The sequence below is a fragment of the Rattus rattus genome, chromosome 3 (genome assembly GCF_011064425.1).
Source record: "Rattus rattus isolate New Zealand chromosome 3, Rrattus_CSIRO_v1, whole genome shotgun sequence".
In the NCBI taxonomy this organism is placed as follows: domain Eukaryota; kingdom Metazoa; phylum Chordata; class Mammalia; order Rodentia; family Muridae; genus Rattus; species Rattus rattus.
In genome coordinates this window covers 212,109,811-212,124,458 of record NC_046156.1, presented here as the reverse complement: position 1 = coordinate 212,124,458, position 14,648 = coordinate 212,109,811, and the positions used below count along the sequence as shown (strand labels likewise).

At 39.8% G+C, this 14,648-nt stretch overlaps 1 protein-coding gene across 2 annotated transcripts in view; it reads left to right on the top strand.

The window, feature by feature from the left end:
* Mef2c (myocyte enhancer factor 2C) overlaps positions 1-14,648 on the top strand; it is a 144,361-nt gene that overhangs the window by 40,870 nt on the left and 88,843 nt on the right. For both annotated transcript variants that reach the window (XM_032899079.1, XM_032899078.1), the window contains exon 2: positions 9,764-9,956. In XM_032899079.1, coding sequence (XP_032754970.1) covers positions 9,903-9,956 — 54 coding nt within the window. In that variant the 5' untranslated portion in view covers positions 9,764-9,902. The remainder of the gene's footprint in view (positions 1-9,763; positions 9,957-14,648) is intronic.

Below are 14,648 nucleotides of genomic sequence, written 5' to 3'. Positions count from 1 at the left end.
GGCTGAGGCTGCAACTCTATCCTCCTGAAGAGCCTGCTGTACTTTAATCTCATTGCTGAAGTTTGCTGGTGCCCTTGCTGACCTCACCCCACCCCCGACAAGCGTTCTGTAGTGTTAAATCTGTGTGCTACACAGCCCTGGCATGTTTTGCAGTGCGGAGAGTCTGGTTGTCCTGGAGTTTCGCACAGATAAAGGAAGGATACAGTTCCGAGAGGAATGCACTGACTACAAAGTGCATCCTGAAGGCCGTTTAGCTCACAATGAAGGTCTGTGTTTTAAAATAGCTCTATAACAAAGTAACTACAGAGTGTTGGCAAGGGCTCCAACTATTTATAGAACTGAGTAAGGCGTGGTAAATACCGCCACCGTACCCAGTTCTCCCTTGCCACAACCCCAAACTTATAAGAAGCACTGTAATTATATTTTTCTACTTGGAAAAAAAATTATAGTAGCCATTATCAGTTTAACCATACGGAAGCTTGGGCTGAGATTTCTTTTTTAAATGCATAGTTTTGAGTTTCAACAGCTGTGCTGGGTCTTTAATCATATATTATCTTTATGAAGCCTTTTTCTAACATATGTTAATTGGCTGTTTTCTGTGACAAATTATGAGCTCTTACGTTGATGAGGTTCAATTGCAATCATGTTGGAGTTGAGTACGTCAAGTTTCCACCCCCTGCTGGCAACTCAAACCACTACAAACATCCGCACGGCACTGCAGTGCTGAGTAATGGCAGGATTGGGGCTGGCTGATTTTGCTACAGATTTTTTTCCACAGGATATTTTCAGCTTCTTTGTACTAAATCTGTTGCAGGGTTTGCCCTTTTTAGCAGACACATGCTCTAAAATTAACATCAAATCTTATTGGAGATTACTATAATACAGTGAAGAATATTTCATAATACAACGTCCCAGCGTCTGCTTTGCTTTACTGGGATTTCAGAACATTTATTCCACATTTTAAGTCAGTCAGTTGTAAATCCGACTAGCACTTTCGACATCATCAGCATGTTGCAGCAGACATTTTGAATGTTCCTCTGTGAGGGAAGCAAGTTATCTGAGAGGATGAGGAGGTAGAGAGTCAGCTGTTATAAAGAAACTGGATGTTAAGTGCTTTTCTAGGTGTAGACAAATGTGTTGGGATGTTAAAAATTCTGTTGTTCCTTATATTCTTTTTCTTCTTCAATCTTACATTATCAGTCAAGTAATGAAAAGAGACACGTTCATGGAGGTCAGCATCACATAAGATGTATAACAGCCTTTCCATTTCTCTGTCCTAGTGTCAACCTTAATGTATGATTCAGATGAACAGAAATGTTCTAATCCATCTGCTCTGAGAGCTGTGACAGATAGCTTGTATCAAATACCAACAGATGATCAGTGATAGCTATAATTAGAACAGATACAAAAACGCAGTGCATTTGTCTATAATCATGGGAAATTAGTCAAGGTAATTGATTAAGGTCTTCAGTGCCTGCATCGAATATCAGTAGTATTGGGATTCATTTAAGTGTTTTCTGCCTCAACATGTCATGTGAAGGGCTCTCGATGAACTGCAGTTCTCCAAGCCAAAGCCAGAGGTCGATTTCCATATAGGCATCGGGAGTTTAGATAAGATGAGCCAGATGTTAACAGAGCCAGATGTGACTAGGCGCTGATCTCCTCAGGAGGCTGTTTTTAATCAGCTATTTCCCTGGGGTAATACACAGCCAATGAGCTCTAAATCCTGAGGCTACCTGTTCTCAGAGGAAGGCCTGGGAACATCATTGCAAGGATTACACCGAGCATATGTGAAAAAATTAGAGCTGAAATTAAGGGTAGGAAAGGTTAATTTCAGAAGGGTTTGTTACTGCTTTAAAAAAAAAAAGAAGTAAAAATTGATACTTTAAGTGATTAAAAATAAGAGAACCAACCCCAAGCTATCATTGGCTAATATTACTTAGACTTGTAGAAAGGTGGCATTATTTTGAGAATATGAGTGGAGAGTCATCTTCAGTACAAGTAAATCATTTCAGTGCCTGTCATTAGGGCTGTCACACTAAGTGAAGCTGGCTTTGCAAGCCCTGTGTGGTCTTGCAATAGTGGGACCGCAAAGTCAATCTACACACTCCTTCTTGAGCCGGCTTACACACGGAAATTTAGTTCCACTTGATAAGACACACACTTAATTGGCTTTAAGAAAATAAAGCAAGGTAAAGAACAATGTGTAAAGGAAACAGAGGGCTTGGCTGTGAGGAAGCCCGTGGGCCATGTGGCTTAATTGGGGCCAGTTGGGATCATTTAATGATTGCTGTCAGAAGATCAGATTTAATAGAAGACCACAGTGGGGTAGAGTTAAACAAATTGTCATCGGGCATTTCAGATGAGCCAAACCTTAATTAGGTTGATTAGAATGCTGTAAAGGAGATAAAGAGACAGAGAAAGAAATGATGGATCACTAAATTCCACATTGAGCAATATATAATATTTCCACAAATATCATTTATATTTTATAGGACCTTTATGGAAGTTTCAAAACCATACGTATTAGCCTGTAAACTTTAATAATTGTCTAAGGTTTAATTACAAATTAAAAATAGGTAAGGTTCAATTTTAATACCAGAGGATTTACCAAGTATTTCTTACTTAATAAACAACTGGGATGTCCACAGAAGGATAGTGTGACTTCACTTTGTAAGGTCATCTTTAAGTGTTGAACAATTTGAGAAAGTAAGTAATAGGAATAGCAAATTATTCTTAAGGACATAATTTTGATTACTTAATGTAAGGAAATATAAGGAAATATGATCTTCACTTAGAATACCTTGTTAGCAACCATTGATGTCTGATTATTTACTGGTTCCTTACTGGTGGGATTACGCAGGTGTCTTAAAATTCACTCACTGTTTTATCTACATCTTCTAAAAGACTAACTTGTGTTTTTCCACATTCTACACAAACATATTCATGCGCGCGCGCACGCACACACACACACACACACACACATACACACACACGCATACCAATAAATCTGAAAAATGTACCCAACACATACAGGATCACAAGAAGAAAACATTTATAGAATATTTCCATTTTAAGCATTAAATATATATATGGGATATATATATATATATATATATATATATACTAAAGATTGAGAAAATAATTTTTAAAAGAACATAATATGCTTTGGAATTTGATTTTTAACCCAATAAGATGAAACTGTATGTTAGCAACGTGTGTCCCTTTGAGCCGACCTTACTTTGGAAGCTGACAATTTAGTCTCACTGCTGGTGAGGTACGGTGCTTAACTTGCTTTGTTTAGCAACAGCAGCAAAAGACCTCCAGCTGCCTGTGCTTGTGAACGCTTCCAGCTGCAATGCAGAAGCTAACGTGTGACGCTCCATAGTGGCTCTGGCTATGTGCTCAATACAAACCAGCTTTACCTTCATGGAAAACCTTACCCCAGCTCCGACTGGCCCCAGCAAACGTGTGGTGGCGAGTGCTAGGGATGCGAGGAGAACAAAGACATGATAGAAGCCTGCATCACCTATAGAACCTGCTATGGAAATGCTGAACTCTGTCATGCCGCTGAGGAGCATGAGGCTTCTGACATATTTAGACCATTTGGAGTTTATTTTGGCTTGGAGAATGCAGGATGCCGTTTTAACTGCAGTGGGGGAAAATGTCCAAGGCAGACTATGGCATGGGTAACTGTGACAGGAAATCTGTGATTCCTTATGTTTGTCAAATTGTTTGTAATTCTGAGCAGTTGTCTGGAGGTATGTTGCTCCTGAACTCCGGAGTTGTGTAAATACAGTGATTTATTTAAATGATAGCGGCAGGTTAGGCCCACTTATTAAATTAATTGCAAGGGTTTTCAAAATGAGCTCCATTTTAGCCTTATTATATTTCTGACATACATTTCATCTCCTTTTGTCCTTGGGGAAAGATCCTAAAGTAGGACTAGAAACACTCGCATGAGTTTCCAGCAGCTGTGGTCACTGGGAAATTGATGGATTTCCCTAGTTATTTCTCCTCTTGCAGCCTGAAGCTCTTCTGTGGCTTATCGATACCGAAGAGAAAGTCCTTAATCTGTGTGACAAGTTCCTTCATCTAATGCTTGTTGTTAACGATGTAAGCGAGGTCTCCAGGTTGTGTATATGGGCATGGCATGACCTTGTCTATTGCTACTAACCTTACTCCATAATGTATTCATGAAAACCAACATACGAGTGTAGCTAGTCTGCATTCTTGCACCACCACACACACTACCCTTCCTGTAGTATCATATGTAGTGAGGCCAGAACCAACCGTCTTGCAAAGGCAAATGTATTTGCAGTTCTGGGTAAGACATGAAAACTCTAAGTGAGGTTTGCTCATCGGGCAGCAGTTACCTGAAGTACCCACTTCCTAATGCACAGACTCACTCAATTTTCACTTCCGCATGAATTATTTTTATTCTACCTACGGAGACACTGTACACCATGATAAAGGATTAACCAAGGTTACCAACTTGTTTCTGTATAAGCAAACTATGAGAAAAGGTCCTTAGTACTAGTTATTAAAAAGTAGCTAGTAAATACCTCAGAGGAGAGATTTGAACCTTGACAAAAAGAGTTGAGTTAATCCACTAGTCCCACTGTTCACCTGAGGCCAGGATAGAGCCCCAGGGTGAGTCTATAAGGAAAAGGGACTTGGAGCTTTGAGAGTTATCTAGGGGACATGCTTCCTGAGGAAACTGCAACTGAGACAGAAGAAGTTGAGCACACAGAAGGGGAGAATATTCCAGACAGAAGGAACTGCATATGCAAATGCCCTGTGGTAGGAAGAAGGACAATGGAGTAAGTTTTTTTTAAGGAATTCTATTTGCTTTTTGCCTGTGTAACATTATAGTACTGCGGCTTGAAGGTGATTCAGCCTTCATCATATTGATACTAAATTTGATCAATTGGGAAATGTTTGTCACAGTGGTATTTATCTAGAGGAAGGGAATAGCCCTTTTGTACTCTCACAATGAACCTCAGCTGTGTGGCTTTAAAACCTACTGCTCTCTATTCTGTAAAATATAGGATAAACTTTGAGAAAAATGGAGTGATTTTCAGGACCAGAGAAATATTTCTCATCACAGAGTCAAGCACTGCTAAGAATAATAATTGGGTTATTTCATTTGAAGCTCTTAAGGGAAAATAGGTATGTTCTGCTAGTTCTTTTTAACCAAAGCATAATTGCACGCCTCATATGTCTTTCAAACAAACCATAAAGTAGAAAGTTTAATGTATCTAAATGCAAGTAATGAGCGCAGCTTTCCCTTGAAATGGTAGTGAATCACTGAATCGCTTGAAGCAGTGACAGACACAGGCTTTCAGAAACAGGGCATGTATCACTTTGGCCTCTTGTTGTATGGGGCTTTCATTTACTTAATAATACTATTTCTTGGGTAATAAAGTGTGCCTAATCTGCAGCCTTGAGTTTTACAAACAAGGTTTTCTGAGGATGCTCACGGTGATGTAAATGTGACCCAGAGGAAACATTATTCACCAATCTGAATAAAAGAAATAAAGAATTCTTTCCTTGAAGATTGACATTGCATATTCTAATGTTTTAGCGTCCGTTGGGCTGTTTTTATTTAAGTGACTGCACTGTACTCATTGAAACAAAATACATGTCTTGCAAAGGTAATTTTAGCAGCAGAGAATTAATTTCTTCCCACATCTTTTAATGTGGCATGGAGTCTCACTCTACGATCAAAACATGTAACTGAAGGTTATGTTTAATTTCTAAATCAAAGTGTTGTGGGAAGACGATTGAAATTGTGGATGACTCAGCCCAGTTGCTATGTGGTTTTCTTCCTACAGAAACTTTAGGGTAGACTTCCATTACCATGTGAGAGGAGACGAGCGGGGAGGAGATGGAAATAGTTTCGCCATCGGCTGGAAGTTTGTGTTAGTTACTTTGATTTATAATTGAATTTTTTAAGGAACCCCGAGAGCCCCAATAAGAAGAATTATTTTCTCACTACTTGCTCTTTCCTTTGCAATGAGGGATGAAATGAGTAATCAATGCATATTACTTAAAAACATTTATTTACTGCTCTCCTGATTGCATTCTCTCCCAGAAGTTATAATTCACTTGTTTTCTCTGTACAGAAATCTTCCTTTGCTTCAAAATATAAATGTGAAATATGTGGTGCCAGTTACTGGATAATGTCATTTTGGTAAGGCAAGGGAGCTGAGAAGGGAGAGGTGTCTGTTGCTTCACCCAAGTCAATTGTGATCTGTTTTGTTTTCTCACATTTATATCTTAAAGTGATCATTAACGAAACAGTATCCGGAACCAGAATGGCGTTTTCTCAGGTGCTTGGAAGACAGAAATTAGAAACTGTGTGCCTCCTGTGTGCCTTTCTGTCTGCCCTTCCCCTCCCTGTCCTTTATCTGAACCAGTGCTCCAAGGCCTGCGTGTGGGGTGTGCTGTACAGCACACTCAGCCCGCTCGCTCGGCTCTGAGAAGGAAGTGGAGAGTTTTGGTTCCCATTTTACACTTGTGGAGCAGTTTAGGGAAGGAAGCACCTTTACACCTTTTATTGTTCGCGGTTGCTGACGTCACATCCTTCCCTGGCCAGTCTGTGCGTGTTTCCTGCCATTCTGTGAAGATTCTTCTCCGTTACAGGGAGGGATTTGCTGAAGGGAAGGGAGGGGAGGTGTATGTCAATCAAAGCAGCTTGTTTGCAAATGAGGGAGCCTGCAGGAGAAGGATCTTTAGCTGTCCAGAGACATTCTTCGAGCAGGTCTCGGAACACTTTGCCTTCGCCTGTCCGCTTATGCCAAACCCAGAGTGCACAGAAGCCTGCCCTACTGCAGTTCCCCTTTTAGTAAGCAGACTGACTACTTTTTTATTTAGGTTGGCAAAGGAAGAAAAGTGCAGACGACTGTAACTCCATACAGTGTTCTTTTTCTTCCCTTCTTGTTCAAAGTTTGGATTGTTTACGTGTAGCTGTCATTTTCCAAGAATGGTTCCTTCATGTGAGAACTGGAGTGTCCAGGCGAAGCCTGTGGTTGGTTATACATAATGAAAGTTCTCAGTGTGACTGAACGCTACTATATGCAGTTTAATTACTAATAATCTTCTTCTCAGATACTGCAAAGCCAACAGGTCACAAATAATAATTATCTGTCTCTCTGGGCCTCAGGAAAAGAAATACTTGAAGGAAACCTTACAGTATAGGTTTGTATAAAAAATTAGGTGAATAAATATTTATACTAAAAAATAGAAATTAAGCAAAAGTTATGCACTGGTGCTGACCTTCCTAATTCTTTGAATTTTTCCTGATGGCCTTGAAATGTGAGGACATCACTGCTCTGTTGCTATCCAACTTGCTTGGACTTTCTACAATTCTGTATTTTATGAATGTTCAGAAAGCCACACTTCAGTTACTGAGTTGAGCATTGTCCTTATGCATACAAGCATGCTAATATATTTGCATATGTAGTTCTAAAAAAATTTTTTCTCATTGTGTTTTAAGAATGAAAAAAAAAAAAAAACAAATGCTTTCCTTGGCTTCTTCTAAACACAGTGCCTAATTTCAAAGTTCAGAAATACCGGATGGTGATGAGGTGTGTGTGTGGGGGGGGTGTCTCATGGGGGTCCTTTTGCATTTAGTGGCCAGGAGCTCTTGGTCTCTAAGGATGCTCTTCTTCAGGGGGTGTCTCCCTATTTGCTTTGTTACTTGTATTTTGAATCAAGGTCTGTAGACAGTGACCTCCTCCCGGCTGAGCCACTAGTCTAATCTGTTCACCCTGACCTTCCACCTAAAGTGAGTAAGCGCTTAGGCAGGCATAGTCCGGTGAGCCGATTGTGCCACCAGCCTCCTCGGCTAAGAGAAAGGAAGGGGAGATGCTCCCATATGCTCTGACTTGAGATTCATGGGTTGTTTTTTTCTGTGGTGGAGGAAGCCTGGGGTCTTGCACATGCACGGGAAATACCATTCTGGGCTGCTGCTCGCTCCTTGGGTAAGACTATAGAAAACGCAGAGAAGATTCCCAGTTGTGTGCTGTCTAAAACCGTTTCTAAGACTAAATGGGTGGACTGTTTAACAAGGTTGAATACATGATGCGTTGGGCTTTGCAAATTCTTTATCTTTGTGAGCTTGGTGTCTTACAGTACTGTCTTTAGACTGTGAGTGTCTGACTTAGTCTGTGTGTATTGTTCATACAACTTAAAAACATTTCGACTGCTGCGAGCATGGGAAACTGTGGCTGGAGTCATAATCTTTGACAGGCATACTGTAATCTTGGTGTAACTCACGTGTGTATGCCGGGAGGCCAAACTGAGCTGCAGTTTAGGAGAAGGACGTTGGGTAAAGGAGGGTGAATAGTCTTAGTGATTAAGCAGTGCTTAATCCACCAGAACTAATTATATCATAATAGCCTCTGCAATTAGATAATTACCTAAACTTATATTTTTAAAAATTTACTCAAGGTGACGAAGAATAAGGAAAATTGAAAGGCAGCTGAGGATCAGACCAAGTATCTAACAGTCTTTTCTGCTCCAAGAACCTTGAACTAGAGCCAAATCATCTATTAAGTAGTCAGGACAGTGGCTTAGCGTTACATAATACATGTGGGAATTTTTCAGGCCCACTGTCACAGACTAACTAGAGTCAACAGGGAAATTCTGAGCAGTGTGTGAAGTAGTTATATCCTCTGACATCAGAGGAGACAAAATAATTGAAACCGCTGCTTGCAAATGAAACAAGCATGCGGGATGTTTCCTACCTAGTTAACTTCCAATTCATAGCAATTCGCTTTCATTATGTGCAAAATATTTTTAGATATAATTTTAAACAGAGCAAAATATAGACTTTTAATATTCTGTGCTCTATGGGTTTGCCATGTAATTGATAATCATTATTTTAATTTTAATTCATGACCTAGAGCTCTCTGGTATATAATATCAAGGTTCTGTAATTTTGTGTCTGACTCCCTAAGGAGAAATGATATGTCTCATTTAAACATTTAAATTTAGAGGGCTGTGGTCTATTATTAAAAAGCATATAGTTACAAATGGAAGAACCACCTTAGTTTTTTGCACCCCTCCTTTCCTATCAGTGACCATCATTTTTGAGGATTGTTTTAATGGACAGTGTAGGAGCTTCCAGGAGGACATGCTCTCACTGCTAACTGATGCTTGAACATAAGATGAAACACCCATATTACTTTTCCTGTGTTCTCCTAGCAGTGATCTTCTTAAAATAAGATTAAAGGCTTTAGTTTTAAATTAGTTGACATTTACATATATCAAAGAGCACTTCCATAATCGTCCATCTTATTTGCATAACTAGGGGCGGTATCACTTCTGCTGTCAAAACACGAGATTGTTTCCCATTCAGAAATGAATTAGATGCCCTACTTAGCATACACAGGTATATAAAGGTTCATTAACTCTCTGATTTGGGTAATTTTTCATAACAGAAGGGTGAAAATTGTCACCTAATTTCATTAAAACATATTAAGAAGCTCTTTACAAAAATACAGTTCATTTCAAGTGTTGGGTTTTAAAACACAGTTTTCATCACTTAAATGACTTCTTAAATTACTTATAAGGTTATTTTAATTATAAAAGCAAACCACCCTGCGAGGTATGCTCCAGAGTGTGGTGTGCCATGTGCCTTTACAAAGAGTTATTTTTATTCATTTTATTGTTTTATGAAGTTTATTTCCCTGATGAACCTTGGAAACTGGCTTGCTGTAGAAGAATTGTTTAACTTTTCATTTTTGTTCAACAGGAACGAATGCGGGGAACTGGGAACTGAGCTGTGCACGTGCTGAAGAAGGAAACTCGTTTGAAGGAAACAGGAAAGAGAAAGAAAAGGAAGGAAAAAATACATAATTTCAGGGACGAGAGAGAGAAGAAACACGGGGACTATGGGGAGAAAAAAGATTCAGATCACGAGGATTATGGATGAGCGTAACAGACAGGTGAGTGTGGGCTATCCCTTCATATCCTTACCACACATGTAGTCAAGGCACTAAAAACATGTTGCACTCTGAGAGCTCAGTGTTTTCAGTTGAACTGTTGATTTTCATCACTTTGGAACAAAGCAGGGAAGAGAGCTTTTAACTGTTACGAGTATGTTTTCAAGACTCATGATTGTTCACTCTCCACCGCCTCAAGATTTTTAAGTGGAAGCCGCATTTGTATGACATGAATAGCTTAATAAGTAGGAGTTAATAAGCGTAGAATTGCTGCACTGCACGCATCATCAAACAAAGATAGTCTTACATGCATGGGAACTGGGCCTTTTGTGGTCATCCATTTACAAGTTTATAATATAGCTTAAATATCCTCTCTCTGAGAAGTGCCCAGCTCTCTTCTCATCACAAAGGAGAGTTTGAAGTAAAGCCAAACATTGCCAGACTCTCCTGACAACAACAGCAGAATGTTCACATGAGACCTAGAGCAGAAAGCTTCTCACCAACACGTGTTTTTCTCTAAGTCCTGAATTTTATAAACATGGTACTATCTTTCCCTTTCTACGACTCCCGTGATAATATCTGTAAGACACGACCAGTTTTGAAGACCTCAAATATCAAATGTTTAGTCCTGCATGTGGACCTGTGTATCACGAGTGCCTTCATTCGTAGTCACTGTCCTTATTCTAGGAAGAGTAGCTGGGCCACGGGAGGGTGGCTAGGAGGTTTAGCACATCCTCCCATTGAATATCAGGTGACAATTGCTGAGAGGACTCAGTCTACCTGCAACACTCAGTAGCATGCAGACTATGGAACCTGTTCCTCGCCCAAGGAGAGGACAGACACACACACACACACACACACACACACACACACACACACACACACACACACCACCACCACCACCACCACCACCACCACAACATTTATGGTCCAGAATATTAAACCTCGCCTTGGGATTGGCTCCCCACACTCTTAAGTCTCCAAAATAAAAGCAGTCACCTCCTATTTGGCCCATTTGCCCTTCTGTGACATGGAAAGAGATTTCCATTTAAACACAGTGTTTTTACACTCAGAAATCAGGATGAAGAGCAATCAATTATTTATTTCATCATGTTTATTGATGGTTTTTTACAAAAGCCTGTGAGCTTCTAAGAACTAAGAAGATTTGCCTGTGTTTGTTTGTTTGTTTGTTTTGATTTTTTTAAGATTATATGTTTTCAGAAAGGAGCGCATCTTCTAAGGTCCACAGGACTTGAATTGCTTTGACCTTAATTTTGGGTTAAATGATGAAAAATTATAAGATTCACGAGGGATTCCACTATTTTCATTCATTTAAATCTGGTATCTGAAATTAAGACTGAAATACTGAACTTAACATACCATTGCCTGTGGGGGCCTTGTTATTTGAAACACAATCTGTTAGGGTAAAAAATACATGAATTAATGTTTGTAATTTATTAATAATATGATCTATTTTTTAGCTTCATGAGATTCATATATCTATTTTACTAATAAAGACAGAAGAAAAATTTGGGGGGTTGAATTGTGTGGACTATTGCTTTTTAAGGAAAATGAAGCATCTAGAAATATAAGAGTTGTCTCATTGAACTCCTGACAGAGCAAGTTTAAATGTTTGCGTGCAGTTGTCTTGATCTATGCTTGTAGACACTCTTCTCTATATGAAAAGTTACCATAATTTTAAGAAGTGGGAAAAGTATTTAAATTCAGCTTATTTTCACCTTTTAAAAAGTACCAAGGATTGTTTCCTTCATTTTATTATATAGGATCTAGAGGCAATTTATTATTTTCCTCAGTCTGTGTGAACAATAGGCCTTTTAACTCAATACCATTGAAGAAAATTAGTAACAATAATCTTGCCGGGGCTTAAGCTCTGTTTCACTGGTTGCCTAAGATGACTATTGACAGTTTGAAAGAGCTGTCATTTATGACAGTGTTTGTCTTGCTCTCTTATCTTCTGTGCGAATGGTCCCAAAAACCACTAGAACATGGAGTATATAGGTCACTTCTGATAATCAAACCCAGCGAGTGTATGGAGGAGCTGCTAACCTGGGCATCCTTTAAATTATGTGTTCACATGTTGAAAAGAAGCATGTCCGCTCTTTCTGAAGCTGCTGCTCCACTGGGGTGGTCTAGTAGGACCTCTCACAGAGGTTCACTGCTGTTTCTTCTTGAAAGCAGGGAGCACAGTTTTTCCTGCCTTTGCATGTGTACGTGGCCACATACAGAATAATGTGGGCTTGTGCAGAAAAAGAAATGCTAACCCAAAGTGAGCCCTGAAATACCACAGAACTTACTAATCCATTGTGTTTCAGAAAGATACACAAGGAGAAGGCAGAATGGTGGTTTGTGCTGAGTTCTACCTTCATTGTCTCCTATGTAACAAGGAGACAATGGCTAAAGCCCCAAGTTAGAAACATACAACAGTGTGACAAGGATAAAAATTCGCATCTCTTTTTACTTTACATTTTTTCAGTTTCTAATTTTATAAAGCCAAATTTCTTTAGCCTTCATTAAGTATAGTTAATATGTACAACAAACTCATGAATTGCCAATTTATCTTACAGACACACTCAGACAGCTTGATGAAAGTCATTACCAACTATTTCCCAATGATGGCATGTAAATTATTCCATTTAGTCCTTAAAATAGGATTCTATTTTATAGCTGGAGGTTATTTATTTATTAAATCAACAAGTATTATTTGACTGCACCCTGCCCCAAAGAAAACACTTACTAGTGAATAGCCGTCTCATTCCTGGATGAGCAAAGTGTTCTTCTGTAAACAACCAGGTAGCAAATTCTGTTTGCATTATGTGCTGTGCTGTCTCTGACCCAGCCACAGAGCTAGAGCTTCCTAGGGCCTCTCGCTCCAAGTGCAGCCAGAGACAATGTATCTGTGTCCATATTCAGTAAGAATGCTTTACTGACAAGATGGACATGAGTTTCAATTGTCTAGTGGACCACAGTTTATAGACCTCTGGTGGACTGAAATAGACATGAACCATGGAAATACAGAACAAAAAAAAATGTCATTTAGGTGTGAGAATGAAACTATTAAAACACTATAAAAGAACAGCCAGGGGGTGCTGTATTCACCACACAAGCTTGCAGAATGGCCTCTCCACAAATATGGGATCTACAGCATTCTAGAGGAAACATAATTTCTAAGGCTTGAGCTAGATAAAAGCTTGGCTGAGGATTCGGATCCCACGCAATAGGACTTGAGCCTGACGTGTTACTTCAGCGTTACAAAGGATTCCATAGTGTACTAGCAACCTCCTAAAAGGCTTAGAGTGTGTGCTTCAGCTCCTAACAACTGCTCAAGACTCTATAGCAAAGAGCAGAAAATGCCAAAGATCTAGTCTCAGATTTTTCCTTTTTCAAAACAAAAACATGATGCTGCGCTGCATCTAGCATAACTTTGTGGCTAAAAGACCAAGCGTTTACTTCCTCTGCTTTCCCAGTCAGATCACTGGATCCCATAAGAGATACTAGATAATGGCAAGAATGAAAATGCAGCTTGTCCAGCAGTCCGCCCCAGATCTGCACCAGCTCAGGCCTGCTTACACCTCTCAGGCTCTCTGAAAACTCCAGGGCCACAGGGGAGGGGGAGCCGAAATAAGGACATCTCAGCTTCAAGTGAGGACTGTCCCTCAGTGCCCGGACGCTGCTCTGAATGACTGTGGAGCCTGGAGCCATCTGCACATCCTGTCTGCCTCAGTTTCACTATTCCCCACCCAGAAAAATAAACAAAGATCCTCCAGCACAGACAGCTGTGGAAAAATAAATAAATAAAAAAGACATAATGGATAAGAGTTCGCTCTTTAGAAATATACAAGCCTGTTTCTAGTTCCAGCTCTATATGTAGTAATATTACTCTCCAGTTACCTGGGTTTAATAGACACTATAGTACATTACACTCCAAAAAATAGGATAAATCTTCGGCAAATTATTTAGCCTCTCTGAACCTCCTTGGCAGAGTGAAAATTGAAAATGGTCGCCCCCACATTGCAGTGCTAAGGTATGAAGTGCCCAGGATATAAGCGCTCAAAAAATGCACAAACCGACTTCTCCCACCTCGAGCCACACTCCTTGAGCCCTTGTTTCTTAGGTCACCGTGATTTCTATCAAAAGTCCCTTGGCTTTTACTCTGAGGCGTTCTACCATAAAAGACTGTCAGGAGGGGGTGTGGCAGAGTAGAGCAGGGACACAAAGAAGCTCCCTTGCTGAGAACCAGCTAGAGAATCACCCAGAACAGTGCTGCTGTGGAGAGGGTGGCCCTGGGACAGGGACGGAAGAGCATTCAAGTCCTGTGTAATGCACGCCTTACAGCAAGGCCAGGTGGCAATGGTGTCCAAGATCCTGTGCAGGTGGGATGACTTTCAAATGTGTGGGACTGACCAAATTCTTTTTAAAATACTTTCCGCCACTTTAGTTCTTCTACCCTCAAGCTCATGATAACTATTATGTCAATCTCCAATCTCTATCTTCTTGTTTCCCCTTGACCCTTGATGATTAGGCAATCATAGAGCCTTGGCCTCTTTCATATGTTACACATTCTTCTGTTAGTGCTTGAGACAATTGGACTTTTAATTAGTTTATTACATGATTCATTCTTATAAACAAAATATAATTAGAAGCCTGTTCCATCAGGAAAAACAATATATATTATAT